The 19,699-nt window shown below is 51.6% G+C and overlaps 4 protein-coding genes across 4 annotated transcripts; 3 read left to right on the top strand and 1 right to left on the bottom strand.

Annotated features, from left to right (window-relative positions):
- Positions 1-236: 236 nt before the first annotated feature.
- Positions 237-654, top strand: ASPACDRAFT_61446 (thioredoxin family protein; the record flags this gene model as incomplete). Its single annotated transcript, XM_020203663.1, has 2 exons — positions 237-271; positions 357-654. 2 exons carry the CDS (start codon positions 237-239, stop codon positions 652-654), a joined length of 333 nt encoding a protein of 110 aa, XP_020055070.1.
- Positions 655-1,723: 1,069 nt separating this feature from the next.
- Positions 1,724-3,350, top strand: ASPACDRAFT_52958 (uncharacterized protein; the record flags this gene model as incomplete). Its single annotated transcript, XM_020202677.1, has 5 exons — positions 1,724-1,835; positions 1,895-2,257; positions 2,317-2,587; positions 2,674-3,162; positions 3,215-3,350. The coding sequence occupies 5 exons, from the start codon at positions 1,724-1,726 to the stop codon at positions 3,348-3,350; spliced, it is 1,371 nt and encodes a 456-aa protein (XP_020055069.1).
- A 4,668-nt stretch (positions 3,351-8,018) lies between these two features.
- On the top strand, positions 8,019-10,531 carry ASPACDRAFT_30275 (uncharacterized protein; the record flags this gene model as incomplete). Its single annotated transcript, XM_020199713.1, has 4 exons — positions 8,019-8,170; positions 8,235-8,799; positions 8,851-9,036; positions 9,101-10,531. 4 exons carry the CDS (start codon positions 8,019-8,021, stop codon positions 10,529-10,531), a joined length of 2,334 nt encoding a protein of 777 aa, XP_020055068.1.
- Positions 10,532-13,873: 3,342 nt separating this feature from the next.
- sreA (siderophore transcription factor SreA) lies at positions 13,874-15,732 on the bottom strand (the record flags this gene model as incomplete). Its single annotated transcript, XM_020202676.1, has 3 exons — positions 13,874-14,724; positions 14,788-15,332; positions 15,404-15,732. The coding sequence occupies 3 exons, from the start codon at positions 15,730-15,732 to the stop codon at positions 13,874-13,876; spliced, it is 1,725 nt and encodes a 574-aa protein (XP_020055067.1).
- Between the last annotated feature and the right edge of the window lie 3,967 nt (positions 15,733-19,699).

The raw sequence follows: 19,699 nt of genomic DNA, 5'->3' as shown, positions 1-19,699 counted from the left end.
TTTTGGCCTCAGCCCCTCTTCAACCATTCCGAGCTAATCTCTTCTCTTCTTAACCTACCTCCAGTATTAAACCATCCGCTCGCCTGTCTTCTCTCTCCTCCGCTAGATTTTCTACTACTTCATCCTCCACTTTCCTGTGTTCCAACTTCGTCCAGCGCTTTCCTGCCGCGAATCCTCTCTACCGCCGCTCCTTCTCTCAATCTCACTCCGTCAAATTCAACCCCACACAATCCAACATGTCTGGCCACGGCAAGGTTCACCAGATCACTTCGTGAGTTTCCGACTTCCCCCACCTGATTCAGATTCTACCTTCGGCTGCGATCGCCTGTGCATCAGTGATACTAACATTCGCCTAGCACTGAGGAGTTCAGAGAGAAGGTCACCAACTCCCAGGACGCCATTGTCCTCGACTGCTACGCCACGTGGTGCGGTCCCTGCAAGGCCATCGCCCCCAAGGTCGCCGCTTTCAGCGAACAATACCCCCAGGCCAAGTTCTACTTGATCGACGTCGACGAGCTCTCTGAGGTCGCTGCCGAACTCGGTGTCCGCGCCATGCCCACCTTCATGCTGTTCAAGGGCGGCGAGAAGGTCAACGACGTTGTCGGTGCCAACCCCCCCGCTCTTGAGGCCGGTATCAAGGCTCTCCTCGCATAGATTCGATCGGATTTGTGGTGAAGGATGTTTTTTTTCTAGCTTATGCAATGACAAACGTTTGAACAATCTATACTTTCCCGACTGTAGGCTGCTATAGGTGTAATTGCTGAGGCTGGGTATTATTTTCGTGGGCAGCGATAGGGAGGGACTTCCTGTGATACCCTTGCCTTGACTTGTAAACTACTTCGTGTTCCCCGGATATATCATATCAGTTTGACCATTGTAGTCAGAGCAATCGAGGATCGATTTTCGCCGATACCTGGTTCGATGTTTGATCCTCTTATCGTCCTTGAACATTCGCGCTTCATGACTTGCGGAGAGCAGACAGTGCGACTCGATACAGCCATCGAGTTTCACTGAGTATTCTCGGAAGGAAAGATGTAGACAGTTACAACCTAAAGGAAAACTGAATCCAAGAAGCGAACGGGCTTCCTTGCATCCCTATGCAATGCAGCGCGGAGGTAGAGACGCAAACCCGAATCGGGAATAGTGATTCGCCTCCAGGCGGCTGCAAGTGCCAGACCTGCCTAATCTTTCTCCACCTACATACATCTGCATCATGCATCCAGGCAATCCGATGGGCTTCTGGGCTGTTGCACGTCTGGCTCCCGCCTTTACAACCCTGTAATGTCAAATCGTATTTCTTCCCATTCCAAGGCCTCGGCAGAGTTTGAAGATGACATCGTCGAACAAAGTATAATATTACCTAGGTCGGGCCAAGTTTTAGCACTCATATGCTTCGGCAACAACCCGCTATGGAGGGCATAAGTATCCTATCTGTTGCACTATGCTGCTCTTGTCTGGGGATCTCGCCATTCTCTTACTCGCTCGTTTTGAGATGAGCGTGCGATGGCAGGGTCTACGGCTGCAATAGGACGGCTTATAATCAAGCCAGTCTGACTGTGCACTGAATCTTTCCGTGGCTTTACGATGCAACTTGCAAGTGCTTGGAAATCCCAATGGCCGACTATGCCCAGTGTTGAAAACGGACCGATGGCCTGCGCGAGGCCTAACAGACCAACATCGGGTGGGCTTGGGCCAGCAAACACAACAAGCCTTTCTGTCGATGATGCGGAATTTGAGATATATTGGGAAACAGATGATCAAGACAACCCGCGCATACGGTCGGCCGCACACAGGGCTTTCATTGTCGGGGCGGTATCTGTGTCAAGTGCCTGCGCGTAAGTATCCTATAGACATATCTATTAGTGACTCGATGGCGCCGCTGATTGTCCCCGAGGATATCATATTCCAGGCATCAAAGAATCGTTTGACATCTCATCGGACACCGTTGTGTTGCTCGGCTTAACTACTTGTATGCTCGGTCTGGCATTCGAATGCCTTGTATTCGCCTCGTTGTCGGAGCTGTACGGTCGTCGGCCGGTGTACCTGATCACCAACCTCGCCTTCGCCTGCTCGGTGATACCCGTGGCCTTGGCTCGGAATATGCATACCATTCTTGTCTGCAGAGCACTTGGAGGATCCTTCGGTAGTGCGACTATTGCAGACGGTCCGGGTACAATCAACGACGTGACCAGCAGAAGGTACCTGGCGCTGGCTTTCAGTCTTTGGAGTCTTGGGGCGATGACTGGCCCGGTAGTTGGTACTAAGTGAAGTGCTGGGAACAGCTTCTCGGTTCCTCGCACAGAACTAACAGTGCAGGTTCCATTTTCGGCGGATTTGTCTACCAGTATCTTGGTTGGCGCTGGATCAACTGGATCATACTTTGCTGGGCAGGAGTATCAGCTGTGGCTTCGTTCTTGTTTAAGGAGACATATGAGCCTGCGATACTGCGGGCACGAGCCAGGAAGCAACAGGAACAGACTGGGGACTTGCGATGGTGGTGTCGCTATGATAGCCCCAAAGTGGGCTGGGATCTTGTGCGAAGCCATCTGGTAAGACCTATCATCATGGCCGTGTGTGAGCCCATATGGTACGCCTTCGACCTCCAAGCTCCGCCGACGCGTGAGTGTCTGCCGAACGGTCTCACTGACCCTTTACCATCTGCGGCCCGACCAGCTTATTCTGGAACCTCTACGTCGGTGTCATATATACTACTCTATTCCTGTGCTTCGTCGGCTACCCGATTGCCTTCCAAGAGCACCGCGGCTGGCCACCCGGCATCGCAGGACTAGGCTACTGTGGTATCGGCACAGGCGTCGTCCTCGCCGTCCTCAGCGAGCCCATCTTCATCCGCTGCCTCATGGTCAGTCACCCGCGGGACCCCTGCACAGGCCACGTCACGCCCGAGGCCTCCATAATTGCCGTCTGTCTCGGGGCCATTCTCAGCCCTGTGGGTGATTTCTGGTTCTTGGGGACAGCGGTAGCAACAACGACCACAACTCAATCCACCAGTGCGCCCGCGTGCACACACTGGATCTATCCGATCCTGGCCGGCGTCCCCTTCGGCATGGGCAATACCCTCATCTTCATCTACTCGGCCCATTACCTGGCGGGGAGCTACCCCATTTACGCCGCCTCGGCGGTGGCAGGCAACGCGATGGTTCGGTACGTCTTTGCGGGGTGCGCTTCCGTTGGCGGGCCACCGGCTGGTTTCGAGTTTGGGGATCGCGTGGACGGGCACGCTGCTGGGACTGGTGGAGGTGGCGCTGATTCCGATCCCGTTTGTGTTCTATTGGTATGGGTGGTGGGTTCGGCGGCGCAGTGGGTTGTCACGGGAGTTGGCGGGAGTGTAGGGAGTAAAAAGGAAGCTATATAGAGGTCGCTGGACACGCCATAGAAATGTGGACGGCGTCGCATGGCTATCAAGCTGCATTTGAGTCCATGGAATCAGCTAGGCCGATAGCTGGGACGAACATTCTAGAAGGTGGATCGGCTTTGCATGCACATACCCCTGCATGCATGATGCATACATATACATGTACCTAATAATACTCAGGAGACAAATCAGGTCGCATGATGAGTTGACAAGGTGGTCGGGCCATATCGGGCCATATTTGCTTCGTTTCGTTTACTGGTCTCCAGTATCTAGCTCTTCTGCATGTTATTCAGATCTCACCAGGACACTTACTCCCTCGTAATCCTACCATCGCATTGCTTGTATTTTGAGTCCGCCCCGAAGTAGAATTAGTTTTGCAGCATTGAGAATCGAATAGCCTCGGTCCTACAGTCATAAGTTTTACAGTCTCCAAATCCGTGCATAGACTGAATCGTATATATGAGTAACAATTTACGGAGTACTATGTACGTACCCAATCAATTTGAACTCCCCACTCTCGGGCCCCATCGTGGAATTCCAACCCGTCGATGCCAGCCGCGCCGTGGAGGAGATGTACGTCACGTGTGAGTATAGGTGTGTAGGTGTTCGGCTACCGGCGTGGATGACGGTGGAAGTACCGGTAAACTGACCCACTGCACCGGGGATGATATCCGGTTCTTCCGATGGGGGGAGGGGGGGAGAGTTGAGCTTTGAGTGGTTGCAGGGGTGGATCAAAATAGGTGATGGTGTGGATGATAGGGAGGGGAAAGACGGGGATTCCACTGCTGTTGTTCTCTTATACGGTTCAACTGGGTAGCTTGGTAGGGTAGGGGTAGGGTAAGGTAGGGGTTTGTGACTGTGGTTTCAGGGGTGAAGGGGTTGAGGGGTGTTGTTTGCGCAGTTGTGCTCGAAGTATCTGTGTGTGTGTATGTAGGTAGGCGAAGTGTGTATATATAGACCGAGAAAATCGCTGTGGCTCTTTCTTCGTGATTCTATAAGTTCAGGGAGGGATCGGTGGTCGGAAGTCGGAGACGTATACGGACGGCGATCGTTCTTCGCTTGGTTTGGGAAATGAGGGTACAGTTTCAGATACTCAACTCGAGTCACTCGCTCGGGGCGTTCGAGCCGAGCTTGTTGTGTCAGTGTGATGAGGTTGACCGACCTTCTCGCCCTTGTTGGGTGATCTGTAAAGAAAAGCGGGGAAATCAGCTGGCTGGTTGTCAATTTCACTTGAGCAGAGCAGCGAGGAGCCGCAGAAAATTCTTCTCTTTCCAGGAGGTTTCGATTCCGGGAATCGGAAATCCAAAACCGATTTACGAGTACATACATGCGGTATGAAGCTCTTGCGGCGCGGCGCGGGGCTGGTGTATGCCGTGTGTTTGGCATGATCTGATCTGCCAAACTACTCAGTGGTGGTGGGTCGCGGCTCGCCAGGAAGATATATGCGAAATTGAATCAATTGAACGATATGGAATGGAGATGGATGGGGCCCGGTGGGTGCGCGGTGGTTTCAGGTTCAGCTCGCATTTCCGTGTTTGTGGGGAGTGGTCCAAAGCTGGGTTGTGCTCTGTTGTTCGTTTTTATGCTGGCTGAGATGGTGGTGGTGGTGGTCGTTTGTTTGTTTGTTTAGTGACTTACTGGGGAAGGTACTTTGTGTACTGGACCAGCTGGGTTGCAACTCGGTGAAGAAAGACTACATTGTGACTTCAACTTTGAGGCACTGCTTGTTGATCCGCAGCGAAGCCACCCCGCTGGAAACAGCTGGTAGTTCTTCGTGTCTATTTGTCATGGTTGAAGAATGCTCGAATTTGAGATGTTCTCATACTTGGCAAGTGAATCGGGTTTGGATAGTCCATGGCAGATCATGCGCTGCAAAGCTGGGGACGACCCTTCCACAGCGCAGGACTGATCTAGATCAAGGGACGAGTCATGATTCCCCAGACCACACGCCTCGAAGACAGCTTCCTTTCTGTGCAGATAGCAGTCCTGAGCCTCGAGTGCCGAACATGTCTACGAGTCAAGCAAGGCATTGGCGAGTGTACTCCCCGCATGAGCGAGTGTCTCCCCGAGTCGAGGTCGAATAGTTCATGTCGAACTCAATTGTGATCAGTGATCCTGCACAGCTTCCAGCAGCCACACCCACGAGTCGACGATAACTCTATCCCTATAAACTCAGGGTTTATACTTCCACCAAGCCAAATTCTATCTCTTGTTCACACCTTCAATATTGAGGCCCCGTCTCACCCCAAACTTCATCCTCCAGGTAACTTTGGGTGGCGTTCAGTACCTGACTTGAAGACGCTAAGCCTCTTCCAATCTGCCCGAGGCACGACTACTTTTATCAATCTCCGGGCGTCATACTCATCAAGATCTGTCTTGCGCCGGCCATGGGATCCTGCCCAGGATTGGAGGAACCAACATTCCACATTGTGACACACGTTTTGCCGAATTTCCTACGATTCCGCCACCTGAGATTTGGAAGGGGGATCGTAGTTCCGGTCACATGGTGGTCGTTGCGTCTAGAACCAAGCCACTAGGGGCGAACAGAGTTTGGGTTCGTCTCAAAGCCTCTTTTATTCGAATGGGAAGCCAGGGAAAAGCAAGGCAGCGGATTGGATGCTAGGCCCAAAAGTGCCTGGGAACCACCGGAGGACACCCCAAGAAGGAATCCAGAGTCTCAGAGCAGCCAGACCAAACCGCTGGCTGGGCGCGAACACAACCATGAAGTTAAGGTACCTTGGTTTTTGTTATCGCCCACGGTGAGATTCTCCGATCTAGAGCCGTCCCAGTGCGTGGCACTAGAAGAAAACCCTTGTGTGGGCACTGAGTGGGTGTTTCGATTGATAAGCTGGGCTTCGGTTGCAACGTGTGTAAACGAGCACGTTTCAGAGTCACATAGCGTCGAAACGAGTCAGTGCAGGGACTCGAACGTGACAGCAAAGCTTGACTCTTATCGCTTATGCTGGCTGATGGTTTCCTTCAACAAGCGGATTAAATAAATGAGGAAGGAGTCGCAGAGCTCGTGCTGGCAGTGCATCGCTTAAACTCCCAAGACTCAATCTCAGTCGGCGGCGGGTTGGCCCGCTAGCCAGATCGGGACTAACATCAGGATCCGTCCTCGATCGAAGGCACTGGCCGCTAAGCCCACTTGGGATCTAGTTCAGCTTGCAATCTTTTGCAATCTTTTCCTCTGCTCCACTTCACAAATTTTGCTTCACTGAGTTTAGTGGAAGAATGAAATTTGTCTCACCTGTGCCGGCACTGCCAGCACGCGCATGATCTTCCACGCTCCGGAGTGGATTTACCTCGGTGTCAGTTCCTGCGGATGCGCGCACGACGCACTAATCATCACCAGGGTCCTGGACCTTCTCCCATGTGGTCATTTCCCCGAGGTCTGGTCTCGCTTGTCATCTCACCCAGATCCTCCTGCCTCTTACACAGTAGACCAACTAGTCCTCGCCGGCGTCATGGGTAGCAATGGAGATATGTCCCAATCCGTTTGGTCACTTTTTCCGGCTGTGATCCTTGGAACGTGCTGTCTCTTACCTTTCGGAGACGGATTTCACTAGCTTCCAGCTATCAGGCCTGGCTGACGACAACCAAGGCCTTGGTTTATTGCTGACATCCTTCGGTCTAAACCCCCTCTTCCTGCAAATTAGCAAAGGGAGCTACAAACTAGCTTGTGAATCAAATAACCAAGATGCTGGCTGCACTTGACTCGCATCCACCTTGCTTTCCTGTCTGCTCTCGGTAATGTGGGTAATAGAGCAAAATGTCCCTCGGAGAAGAGCGAGAGCGCAATCTATTCAGTGAGTGACCAGAGTTCTCTAGCACATATCTACGAGACTTGGCCAGATCGTTCATCCTGATACGCCAGCGGCTAGCACATGGACCCAGTTGTGTTAATTAACGTTCAGCTGCTGTGGCTGACTGGGTTGGCAAATGTGTAATCACAGGCCGTGGTTGTTTGACAGGGCTGGATCGTGACTCGCCAACATCAGTGCCCACTCTCCATCGTTCCTGATCATAGGATTTCCGGAACCGATTTACTGCTGCAATCGGACCCAGTCTTGGCTTCGAAAACCATTCCCGATGGCCTCTAATCGTGCTCTTCTCCCCAGCAGACATTGCTCTTGCTTGTCTTGAATGGCCACCAGAAAAGCGGGACCTGGCCCTCGTCCTGCTCCGCAGACGCAAATTGAACGTCCATAATCAAGACTCGTAGAAGAGGGGAAATGAATCCATGGCGTTCCGCCGTCGCTAGCCCTCGTCCACTCGCTATGTCCTCGTCTAGCCCTGGCTGAATTCTAATATATTATTTGCCCTTAATTGCAGCATGCCCCGAGATCCTGGTTCCTGGAGGAGTTCGGCCAGACCCGCGAATTGAGTGCGCGGTACAGATATCAGCTCGATCCTTCTGATTATATCACCAAAAGATCTCCCCTGCGAGCAGTCTGGCTTTCCCCATCCCGGGCCTATTCCTCACTCTTTCTTCAATCCTCTCCCCAATGCGCCACCGGATCGCCGCTCGCTTGTAAGATTAGGCCTTGACGTCCTCGATGCAGTAACCCAACCTCTATCATTCTCTCGTGGTTCTGGACCTTCCTGGCGACTTTTGCTCCCGCCAGAGCCCTTTGCTGAGAGGATGTGGCTCATAGACAGGACTCTCCAGGAGTCAATCCCTGTGTCCTACCTTGGGGGCTATATCTTTCTTTCATATGTCGTGAGCATGATGGGATGTACGACTACCCTGGAGCTGCTTCACCGGCGGACTTCCAGGGCTGGTCTGTACAATTGGTAAGTGAATAGTCCGACAACACACTCCTCCATGGTCGTTGAACCGCTCTGACCACTCCGTTAGGTATCTCCTTCTGACCTCCTCACTCGTTATGGGAGGCATTGGCATCTGGTGTATGCACTTCATTGGGAATCGTGCTATTGTTCTCGGAGACGGGAGCGCCCGCATTCAGATCGTCTACAGCATGACCTTTACCGGCGTCTCTTTCGTTCTTCCAGTTGTCGTTTTGCTCGTTGCGTTCTACTCGATCGGAGCCAGCGAGGAAACTAGTTTTGTTCGCATAACATTGGGTGGTGTTCTTGCTGGTGGCGCGGTCTGCGCCATGCATTATATCGGTCAACTGGGCATCAGCAACTACAGATGCTCGTATCAGATCGCGAATGTTGTTGGGGCAGCCATCATCGCCGTATTTGCTAGCACGACGGCATTGACAGTCTTTTTCCGGTGGAGGGCGACTTGGACGGACAGCTGGTGGAGACGAGGCATCTGTGGCTGTTTCCTTGCCTGTGCTGTCTCGGGCATGCATTGGACTGCGGCCGTCGGCACCTCTTACTGGGAACACGATGACAGTATTCAGCACAGCAGCCAGCTTTCCAGGAGCCAAACTGTTATCATCTGTGCTGTCCTGGTAGGTTGTCTTGGCCTATGGTTTGGGGGGTTTCATGCTAATGGACTGTAGGCGTGCGCTGCCTGCGGAATTTTGACAGTATGTGCCGTAGCGGCCGGTGGCAGTCGGAGACGGCTGCATACACAAGCGCGGCAGTTAGTGCTCAGCGGCGTCTTCTTCGACTCTGAAGGACGCCTTATGGTGACGCCCCATGCGATGCTTCCTAGTCGCAAGATTGTCGACCGTTACCTCGGCAAGGTATGTTATGCTACTCAGCAAACTGTGATTGGCTGATTCTGACCCCTTCTGGGAAATTATCTAGACCTTTAACGATGATGATCTGACACGATCTCATTCGGCTTTCCTTTGGGCGTTCCGAGCCAGCAGGAACTGGAACATTGTCAAGGACGTCGTTCCTTTCATGAGAGCACGGCTGGAGACGGATGATTACTTCACCAAGGGAGATGGGCTAGACGAGGAGAACGAGCTCCAGACCGACTTCGACGAGCTCTTCAAGCGCCATTTCTGCGTGGCTGCGCAGGACCTTGCTGACGAGTTGCGACAGCCACTCCCGAACCTTGGCATGCTGTACGACGATGTTCTGACAACAAGCGCCCCAGGCTCCTGCTTCGGGCGAGCAATGGGCTACGCTAGGCTTGGTGGAAGCAAAGGTCAGATGATGTTCACAGTCCGTCACTTGAATAAGCAAGAATCGAACCGCATGGCCGCTGCCGGTTATCGTTTCACCACGATCGAGAACGTCACCTCTGCGCTGTCCAGCCGTATGCATATTCCCGCCCCGACACTCGGCGTCCACCTCCGAGACATGCGCGACTATGCAACCTCTGGCCACAGTTATCTGCCCGGTGTCCATTTGGTCTCTTTCGTCATGCGGCCCACCATCTACGACCACTTTGAGGTGCTAACCGCCAAGGGAACCGGCAATCCCCTACCTTCGACGACGTTGCCGATCAGAAAACTCCAATTTCAACATCTCGATCTGCTCTCGCACATGGAAGGATGGACTATATCGACCTGCATGACCTGGCTCCGATCGGCCGCGGCCCAAGCTAACACAGATGCGGATGAGTTCCGGGAACAGCTGATCCACGCGATGACGACCCTCTCGACCACGCTCCCTCCGGATATCAACATGGTTGCCCGTTTCTCGGCTCGACCCTTGATTGCGCCCTGCCGTACGCCAAACGACACGGATGCCACCCACTGCACCCTCTTATCGTTCTGTGTCGTAGGCAACCTGGAGACACAAGTCTCGAATCCGAACTACACCTTCGCGCCGCTGCGCCTTTTCCGCGTCCAGCAGCAGCTGAACGAGGCGCCTGGCGGCGGCGAAGGGTTTGCGAAGGAACTCGGCAAGGAGCTGTACTACTCTGACACGCGCACCAGCTCGGCGACTGACTCCGAGCTCACCTCGCCCTCGGTCAAATCCTCTTCCGTCTTCAAGTTCTGGCCGCGCAAGCAGCCGATCACTGTGGTGCAGGAGCAGCCGTCGCCGGGCAGCTGGGCGGATATCTCCCCGCTGGGCGATATCATGGTCCGGAAGGAGGTGAAGGTCGACGTGGCGAAGCTGTCGGAGCAGATGCTGAATTCGCCGCGCCATGCGTCCCGCACGACGGTGGTTGCCGGCGACATGGCGTACAGCACGTATGTGGACGAGCTGTACAACCTGTGTTACTCGTCGGGGATCCGTCTGCGACCGGATACCGATCTTCAGGTGGTGATGACCGGTTGAGTTGTGGATGATTTTTTCTTGTTTACTATCGATATTCGAAGGGTCAGAAGACACATGTTGACGACCACACCAACGTGTTTTGCCTGTGAAGGGCGAGCACGATCAGCCTGAGCGCAGCAGGAAAGACTCCTCCTGCCTTCCAGTTTGCGATCTGCTCTGGAAGAAATGATCTGGGCGACCGACACTCGAGACACGCTCCCTGATTCGCCAGACATATTGGCATTTTGTCGAAAGCGCACGCCATGATTTAACCCGAGCTCATAGACTTCGGCGTCTGCCACTTTTATGAAACACAAGTGTCTCTCACTACATACATAACATCGATAATGGTGCTCGATGGTGCTGCCATTATACCCGATTCACTCCTTCTCCCTCCATTACTGGAGACACATTCCTTGACTCCATGTCAAACATGGTTTGCGGGCTAGCCCGCCAATTGCGCTGCAATGCGCCCCCAGAAAAGGGATTGGCTACGGAACTAGAATCTCACATAGATATTATTTAGATATCAACTATTGTATAGTACTGTATTGTACATCGTGACCAATAGGAAAAATGATCTAATCAAGACTACACTTGTGAAATACCTCGTCTCCTCACTCTCTCACTATACTTCAAGTAAACTCTCACAGGCCAGTCATACGCCTCGAATCATGATGAGACAGACAATGCGCAAAATACTCGATTCCTTTCCTACTCCAGGAAGGCATCCATATACCATCGACACCGTCCTTTCTGTGGAAGTCCAAAGCCGACCCGAAACGGAGATACTGAAGGTTGAAACTCGACCTACCCTTGCCCCCCCTGGCACCTTCGACCACAAAGCTCTGGACTGCAATGTCACCCGGGGTCTATGCTACATATTTAAGAGGATAACACGAGTACTGTCCCAAAAAGAAAGAACGAAAGAAAACCCAATCCTGCTATTAACTGACCTCGAACCTGGGGATATGTACTCTGCGGAGTTATCCCTCTCTCTCGATGGTGAAAGCAGCGCGAGAGTGGAATATGGTGCTAGTGCTGCACCCGGTGTCTTTCGGAATGGTACTCATGTTAGCAGTACGCAGTAAGTGACTGTTACTTTACTGGGGCTTAGGAACGGAGCTGTTGTGTCTGCCTTATGAGAGGATGATCCAGTCGTAGTGTACTGGACCTTGCCAAGGAAAGCCATCGTGCCTCGCCTCCACATGAATCGATCCAAATTCTCGACTCGAAAGCAAACCTAGAAGTTCAACCGCTGTCCCGGGGTGGAGATGCTTGTTGTCTTGTCTATACCTTACTTACGGAATTAGAATTAGTGAACCAGCGGCCATTGTTGCTATACCTCAAAATGACTGGTCCCCGGATGCCAAACAGATATACGAAAATACTATCCAATAGTAATATCCTTCCCATCTCACCACTAATCCAAGTAAGACCTTGACTTTGTTTCTTCTCCCGATGCATCCCCAGGGTGACATCTAAACAGTATTGATACTATCTTCACCAAACACAAACTTCGAAGAGAACAAGAAAAGCAAATACTAAGCAATATAACTAGATTGTACAGCTCCCGCTGAACTACTACCCCAAGCTGACTACAGGGCTTTATACTTCAAACATTCTACACACCCCCTCTCCCTCCTTTATAACCGCTATACCGTATATCAACAGACAAGTAACGTCACAGTACTTTTAAAGAGGTAAGTAGGCAGGTAGGTAGGTATTGAGATTGAACATTAAGGTGGAGTGAGTACTCCTCCAACAACCAGATAACCCAACGTCGATTGCATCATCCCTTTCAACCCCCAAAAATGAGGCGGGAAACGTCAGTCGGGTACAGATGTTCTTCATCAGAAATGGAACCACCCCTGCTTCAGCAATGCACCACCTCGCTGAAATGAACCCCACCGTATAAAAAGCTACCTATTCCTCCGGTGAAGGAGTATAGAATTTGGGATGTACATCGCCAGAGAGCCTCCCGAGCCCCCAACCCCAATTGGAGTACAGCATATGTATATACAGTATATACAGTATCATCACCTCAGAAAAGAAACCCAAGAACCCAGAGCCCTTTCCCCCCCTCCCCGTGTCGGAACTCTCTTCCACTATTCGCTGTATTCACGATTTGCTATTTACGCGGTATACTATAGAGGAAACTGACCGACGGAAAGGTATACCTCATCTCATTTCATCACATATACTCTTCTTTTATACTTCAAGGCCAAGACCAGAGACAGTCGGTAAGGTGGGTGCTTCTGTATTCTACACATTTTGAGAATGATAATAGGCTTAGTTGGGTAGGTAGGTAGGTAGGGTATACCAGGCCAGTAGTCAGGCTAGTGTTAATGTACTGGATGTAAATCATTTGCTTTGTTTGTGTCTTTTCGGGAAAGATAGATAGATCCCTCGGGGATCCGAGATCATGGGTTGAGACGCGAGAGGTACAGTACAGTACTGCACTCTGAATACATCCCAACGGTGAAATTGACAGAAAGGGAAGAATAGAATTTCAGATTAAGATCCCACGATCTATACAGTACCTACCTTCTAGAGGGGAGGGGGGGGTAGCATGGCTCAGATGGGATTGCTGTGGGAATTACGAGCGAGTACGGAGAACGTAATCACCAGCTGGTGGGTACAGAACATAAGAAGCAAGGATAGATGATGTCTACGCCGAGATCCGGCTAAAGATACATCACCCCATGCTGACACCACAGCATAAACATGGATCCTGGGTGGGCGAATGCGTACAGTAACTACTTCAGAGATAAGGACCGCCCCCGCTCAGACACTAAACACTCTCGACACCAGGAACAGCCAGGAAGCCATGGGGCATGGTAAGGTACTGATTGGGACTGAAGCTGCAAGCCTTCCTTCTCTTACGACACGAAGTTACTCCCAAGTATTAGTCAACTGAATTACAGAAAAACCCCACTAGAGCAGGCCATATAGAATCGAAGAGAAACAATCGGAAGAAGAAAACCTCTCTTCCAATGACTCGAGTTGAGTGATAGAATTCCTAACAACTACATTGGTTCAAGCAAAAATATCGCTATTTCCCGCCGACGCTTCAAACAAATTAAATTCCTCCCTCACGAAACCCCATAGATAGGAAAAAAAACTTTTTCTTTTCCAGTTCCAGACACAAGAGGGTAAAAAACAAAACAAAACAAAAACAGTCCAGTACGGAACCGTAAACGAACAAGCTTGTGGTATCTTCGTCAGAAAAGCCCGGCGCCAAGTTGAGTTGTATGATTGGTAATAAAAATAAGGACAAGGCGAAACAAAAGATAAGATGGATTGATTGGAGGACAAACCCCGAAACCAAGGCAAGACTAATTGATTGATAAGATTATCATCTCATTGCCCCAGTTCCGCTAGTTCTCGCTCCTTGGCGCGTAACATCTCCCGCATTTCTTCCGCTTCTCGCTGCAGCTTCAGCCGCCTCTCCTCACGGAGACCGTCCAGCTCGGAGACGCTAGGCAAGGGTTGCGAAGGGGGAGGAGGGGCCAAAGTAGGAGGGGGAGGAGGTTGGTGGTGATGGAGGTGCTGCTGGCGGCCCATCGCAGCAAGGGATGGATCCAACCGGGTTTCATCGTGATGGTGGTTGTTGGGGTTGAGAAGAGATGAGATAGAGCTTAGGCGTGCGGGAGGGGAGGGGTTCATCGAGGACATGATCGGAGGCAGCTGATTAGATCCATTCTCCAAAGTGGTCGGTATGGAGATCGCTTCTGCAGATGAGGCGGTCTCGGCGAGCGTGCGTTTCTTGGGATTGCTGGGATTAGGCGACAGGGATCGTCGGCCGAATTGCGACACCGGAGAGTGGCTGGGGGCGCTGATGCGTTCTGGCTCCAGCAATCTAGGGGGTGGGGGATGATGCGGCAAGGAGACCGCGCCGGAGCCGAAGCCCGTGAAATCGACTGGTGGCGGCGCAAAGCCATACTGCCTTGGGCCGACCGGTGAAATTCTCTCCGCAGGCATGCTGGCAAAGTGCTCCATGGGCTCAGAACTGTAATATCGGTGATGATCGTCGTGAGCGTAAGCCAAAGCGGCAGGGGACGCCTCAGGCGATGCGGAAGAGCCGTTCGATGAGTGTGTTGCGGCGGTCGGCGAGTGTTCCCGCAAGGCGGGCACGACGCGTTTTCGTCGTTTGATGATCGTCTTCTTCATTGTGGTGGGGCGATAACAACCGTGCAACTTGAAATACAGTCCTGCAAACAAAATCGGTTAACACCTGAATTACACCATCTTTCGAGATAAGGAAAGCATCATACCACATGCGTTACAGATTGGATGGCCATTCTCATCGCGCCGCCAGAGCGGGGTTACCGTGGTTCCACAGTTCTGACACGACACCAGCATGTTTCCCTCACCCGTCGTCGTGGTCTTTCCGGGAGTGTCCAAAGGCTCCTGTAGCGGGGGAGGCTTCTCGCTCTCGACAGTTGGCGCCCGATTCCAGGCATGTACTGGGACGGTGCCTCTCGCCGTTGATTTGTAAACCCGATTATTATAGGCTGGGCACCCATCACACCCCTCCGCACCGCCTGTGCCATTACAGCTACCCCCACCAGGGCATGACCCCTTAGACCCGTGACAGCCGCCCTCGGTATGTGGTGCATGCGTCTCATGTTGGGGAGGAATTGGCAATTGGTGTTGTTGCGGCTGAGGAGGTTGACCAGGCTCAGCGCTCGTTTGTACGCGGTTCCGCTTGGTTGGTCGAGCAACATTCCGAGCCTTCAGGTAGAGCCCACACGCATTGCAAATCATCGCCCCAGTCGGTGATCGTCGCCATAATGGGGTACTCTTGGTTCCGCAATTACTGGGGAAAGGCCACCAGCATTAGTCAAACTCATAAATAATCGCGCAACAAGGACTTGAAGCTGCACCTACCTGCAGGAATGGCCAAATACAGCGGCATCCTTCTGTGACTTCGGCGACTGTTTCTCCAACGGCAGATGACTGGGAGGCACCTCTGAGAGGGACTTGACGGAAGGGAGGGAGCGTTCTGGGTCGTAGGAGGGCTGAGGAACGGTTCCCTCCGGTCTCATCGATGCGTCGTCGTCACGAGTACGATCGGCAAGGTGTTCACGACCCGCCTGGGCAGAGGAAACCAACTGTTGCGCTGCGTCCAGGTCCTCGGCTGACGGATGCCGCGTAACCATGTCGGGAGTTCGAGGAAGCGAACGCACCGACTCCATTTGTGAGATTGACGCTAACATGATCGGTATATGGTGAAGCTATTCCCTCGCGCCTCCGGTCTCCCAACGATAAGCACCTGAGATCGTATCAAGAGGCCGCAGTCAGTCACTTGAGGAGGATCGGTATCGAGATATAGAGCAAGGGCTTGTCGGAACGTATGTCGCACCACAGTCGGGAAGAAAAACGTATTGTACCACCGGGCCAAAAGTCGGTCAAGATGACAGTGCAGAAGAAAAAGAAAGAAAAAAGGACAGAAAAGGCCGGCCGGCTGGAAATGTCAGCCAGCTGGGGGACTGGAGCCGGGAAAGTCGAAGGAGACGAAGATCCTTGATAACAGGAGCAAGAATGCTGCAAGAGAAGAAAGGGCGAATGATCAGATGTCGAAGCACGACCGGATCAGCAAGCAGTGAACAGGTGGAGATCCTGAGAGAAACCGATGGGCCACGAAAAGTCCTACGGTTGGTCTTATCCGAGGACGACGGAAGTAGTCAGAGTGGCGATGTAGCCGTGGCGTTGGATGATGTGTGGCTCGAGGCGTATATTCTGGAAGGGAACAACGGGTAAGAAGGAGTCACGAGGTTTGATGTTGAAAGAGTAAAGATTGAAACCCAGGTGTAGAGGGGGAGATGAAAGGGACGATTAGGCAGATGGAAATGGAGATGGCTGAAGGAAAGGGTCCAAGAAGATGGGAGGGATAGATCGATCGTTTAGGGGATAACGCGGAGGCAGAGGGGAAAGATCGGCAGGTGAAGGGCGATCAATACAAGGCGATGGAATGTCGGATCAGATATGATGGAGGGAGGGGAGGGAGACAAGAGAGGCAGGGAAGAGTAGAGTCAAAAGGAAGGGGGAAGAGTGAGGGTAGGAAAGAGTTCCAAGGGAAAGGGGAAGAAGAATCAGGGGAGATATGATTTGATCCGAGGGGCCAGATTGATAAAAAGAAGAAGTAAAAGAGAAAGGAAAAGAAAAAGTGGGTATGAGGTGGAAGAAGGTTGAAGTTGTTTGGGGCTGATGGCTTGATGCTTGATGGCTGATGGCTGATGATGCTGATGATGATGATGCTAATGATGATGACCGGAGACTGATAACCCCCGGCAGAGCGAGAGAGCGAGGCAGGGAGGAGGGGCCAGACTGCTCGGGGAAACGATTACCATGTTACTTACCAGGATGGAAATTTTCCTTTTTGTTCTGCTTCTGACTCTTTTTTTCGGTTCTTTTTTTTCCCCTTTGCTTTCTTCTTCTTTTTCTTTGTTTTGGAAGTAAGGTATTTTGTTCCGAAATGCTGTGTAATATGCTCGTTTGGGGATATCGGAACGCGGTGTCAAGTGCTGGCTGGCTGTCACTCACACCCAGCAGAGTGGTCTTATCACAACTAGTCGCCGCCCTTTTGTTATCGATCTCCCAGGGGGATCTACGACCGGGGGGTGGGAGTTCCCTTTCTGTACTAAAGTGTCAAACGATAAAAAGTCCAGTCTTGTTCTTCTTGGAAAGTAGTTTTTGCTTTTGGGAGAACACCCTGCAGAGCCGAAAGAACAGTGGGTAAATCCGACAGGATTGAAAAAGAAATCAGAATGGTCAGCACCACCGTGGCATTTGGACTGATCAGAAAATGTGGGTGACTTTTTTGGTTGTGCATGGATTAGCAATAGGGAAGTTTGCTCCCTTCTCCCATTTTTTTTACCCTGATGGCCGTTTTGTTTTCCATTCCAACCAATTCATCTCGCAAGCTTGTCCCCAGATCGAATCATTCGGCTCCACCCCGACCCAACGCGGCTTAGTGCACTGGGCCAGCGGGGCTGCTGCCTTCCTCTTCGGTCGCTAGCGCTGAGATTGTGGAATAAGCCTTATTCCACGAGTGGCGATTGGCCTTCGCCGCATTTCCTCCTCCAGTCAGCCAGATTCTTCGCGCCCTCATTGGCTCTGTCGGAGATTCCATTTCGGTCTTCCGAGCTTCTAGTATCATGCTGGCCGTCGCGCTATTTTACTCACTCGGCACTGGGTGTCTGGGTGAGTTTCTCATTTTGAGTCTAGGCCGAAAACGAAGCTTCTGTATCAAACTAATGGGGAAACCAGAAATCAACAAAAAGAAAAAGAAAAAGCAGAAAATGAGACGGACAAATACGTAGTTCACTCGTCTGCCGCTTAGACATCCGGACTAGTGAGAACTAGGTTGGCTGCATAAGAGTCCGGACTAGCAACACTCCCGGCGTTTCTCCTAAAACCCACCGGAATTGTCGTTATCTCACCCGAGCGACGGGGCTGAGCTGATGAATGGTTGGATGATTGGATCTATCCTTTAGTCGTCAGTTTACAGGTAGACTAGACTAAGCTACGTCCGGACCTTTTGGATGTCCTCTAGACTGACATATTTCGATTTGCCTGGACGGAGAGATAATCAATCCCGTTCCAGCCCAGGCGTGTTGCGATCATTGACGTTTAATGGCATTGTTATTCAAGTCAATCAGTCCAAACCTCCTAATCTGATAATCATGCTTTTTTTTCCTTGTCCAGCCGATCGGGATTGTGGTAGGTACCTGTTATGAAATCAACATTTGATCATCATTCCTAGTATACATAGATGCTTCAAGCGTCGATAGTCCATAGGAGCGAGTGCCAGGTCCAGCTTCCCGCCTGTGTTAATCTACTCCGTATTTCGTACTATCTTCCGATTTAGGTACATCTGCACCTGCTAATCTAGGCAACTGATTATCTTGTCAGATACGTAGATAGCTCTTAGACGGACTCGTCCGAGATCAGTCAAAAAAAAAACCCTTAAATCTATTCCAATCCAGACTGATTGATATTTCTACTGTTTGTTAGTCGACCCGCCAGTTCATGGCGTGATTGGAGCCGCTTTTTTACCCTTCCTGTCAGAAAATGAAACAGGACTGAAGGGGGGGGGGGAAAAGGCAACCCGCACATTCTGTATGACCTGGCGTGATTGATATCATGATGCGATATGATATGATCTGATCTCTGATGATCTGATACGGTTACATTACCAAAACAGATCCTAACCCTGGTTCGTTTGGTCCCTTTTCTTTTTGCTTTACGGAACTCCCTCGCAAAACAATCACCTGCTAGGTAGGCAGCGCTGACGCTACCTAAAATTAGGTTACGGTGTACATAGTTTACTAGTTAGTGGTTCCCAACCCATCATCTTGTATATTATTAATCTAGACTCTCTCGGCTTTTAGTTTCTTCGCTCTCGGACCATAATTGCCGTCCTTACACATTTTCGAGCAGGGGTTGCAGCTGAATGTACTCCGTTGCACGTACTGTAAGTCTGTAACCACCGGAGAAGGGGCAAAGGGAGAGCGACAGAGAGCGTGGCAGCAGGGAAAAGTTGCCACCACAACAGCAGCGTGCGTGCCAAAAATACGTACGTACGTTCTGTACTATGCTCACTCAGCCTTCCACCTTCCCCTCTTCCCTCCCTTTTCGCCTTGCCTCGGTTCCCGGGGATAAGAACGGACTTTCCCCCCCTAAATAATATCCCGAGTTTCATGGGGTTCGGACATGGAAGTAAACTGCGGAGCGATGAATCAGACAGACAGACAGTAGGAGGATCTAGCCAAGCTTGGGTCATCATTACTTACCAGCTATCTAGTCATACAGCGACAATGGATCGCTGTCCGCTTAGACTACTTCACATCGGCTGTCAGCCGTTGCCCAATATCTTCCTTGGCTATGTGGGGGAGGCGTTACGATCCCAGCCTTTCGAAAGCGATAGGCGTGGGGGGGGGGGGGGGGAGGGGGAGTAGGCGTGGGAAGTGGCTAATTAACTCGCCTGCCTGTACCCCAAATCTCGATCCAAATCAGGGTAAAGAGAGAGACAGTCAAATTACGTAGGCGCCCAGCCATGTGGTGCTGCTTCAGCTGGGTTCTTGTCTGCAAGGCTGGTTACAAAAACGCAAGGCGAATCTGAATCTGGGATGAAGGCAGCAGCAATCAATTAGGTTCTCCGTAAGCGATATCCGATCCAGC

The sequence above is a fragment of the Aspergillus aculeatus genome (assembly GCF_001890905.1).
Source record: "Aspergillus aculeatus ATCC 16872 unplaced genomic scaffold ASPACscaffold_10, whole genome shotgun sequence".
Lineage (NCBI taxonomy): Eukaryota > Fungi > Ascomycota > Eurotiomycetes > Eurotiales > Aspergillaceae > Aspergillus > Aspergillus aculeatus.
This window is presented reverse-complemented; position numbering and strand designations above follow the sequence as displayed.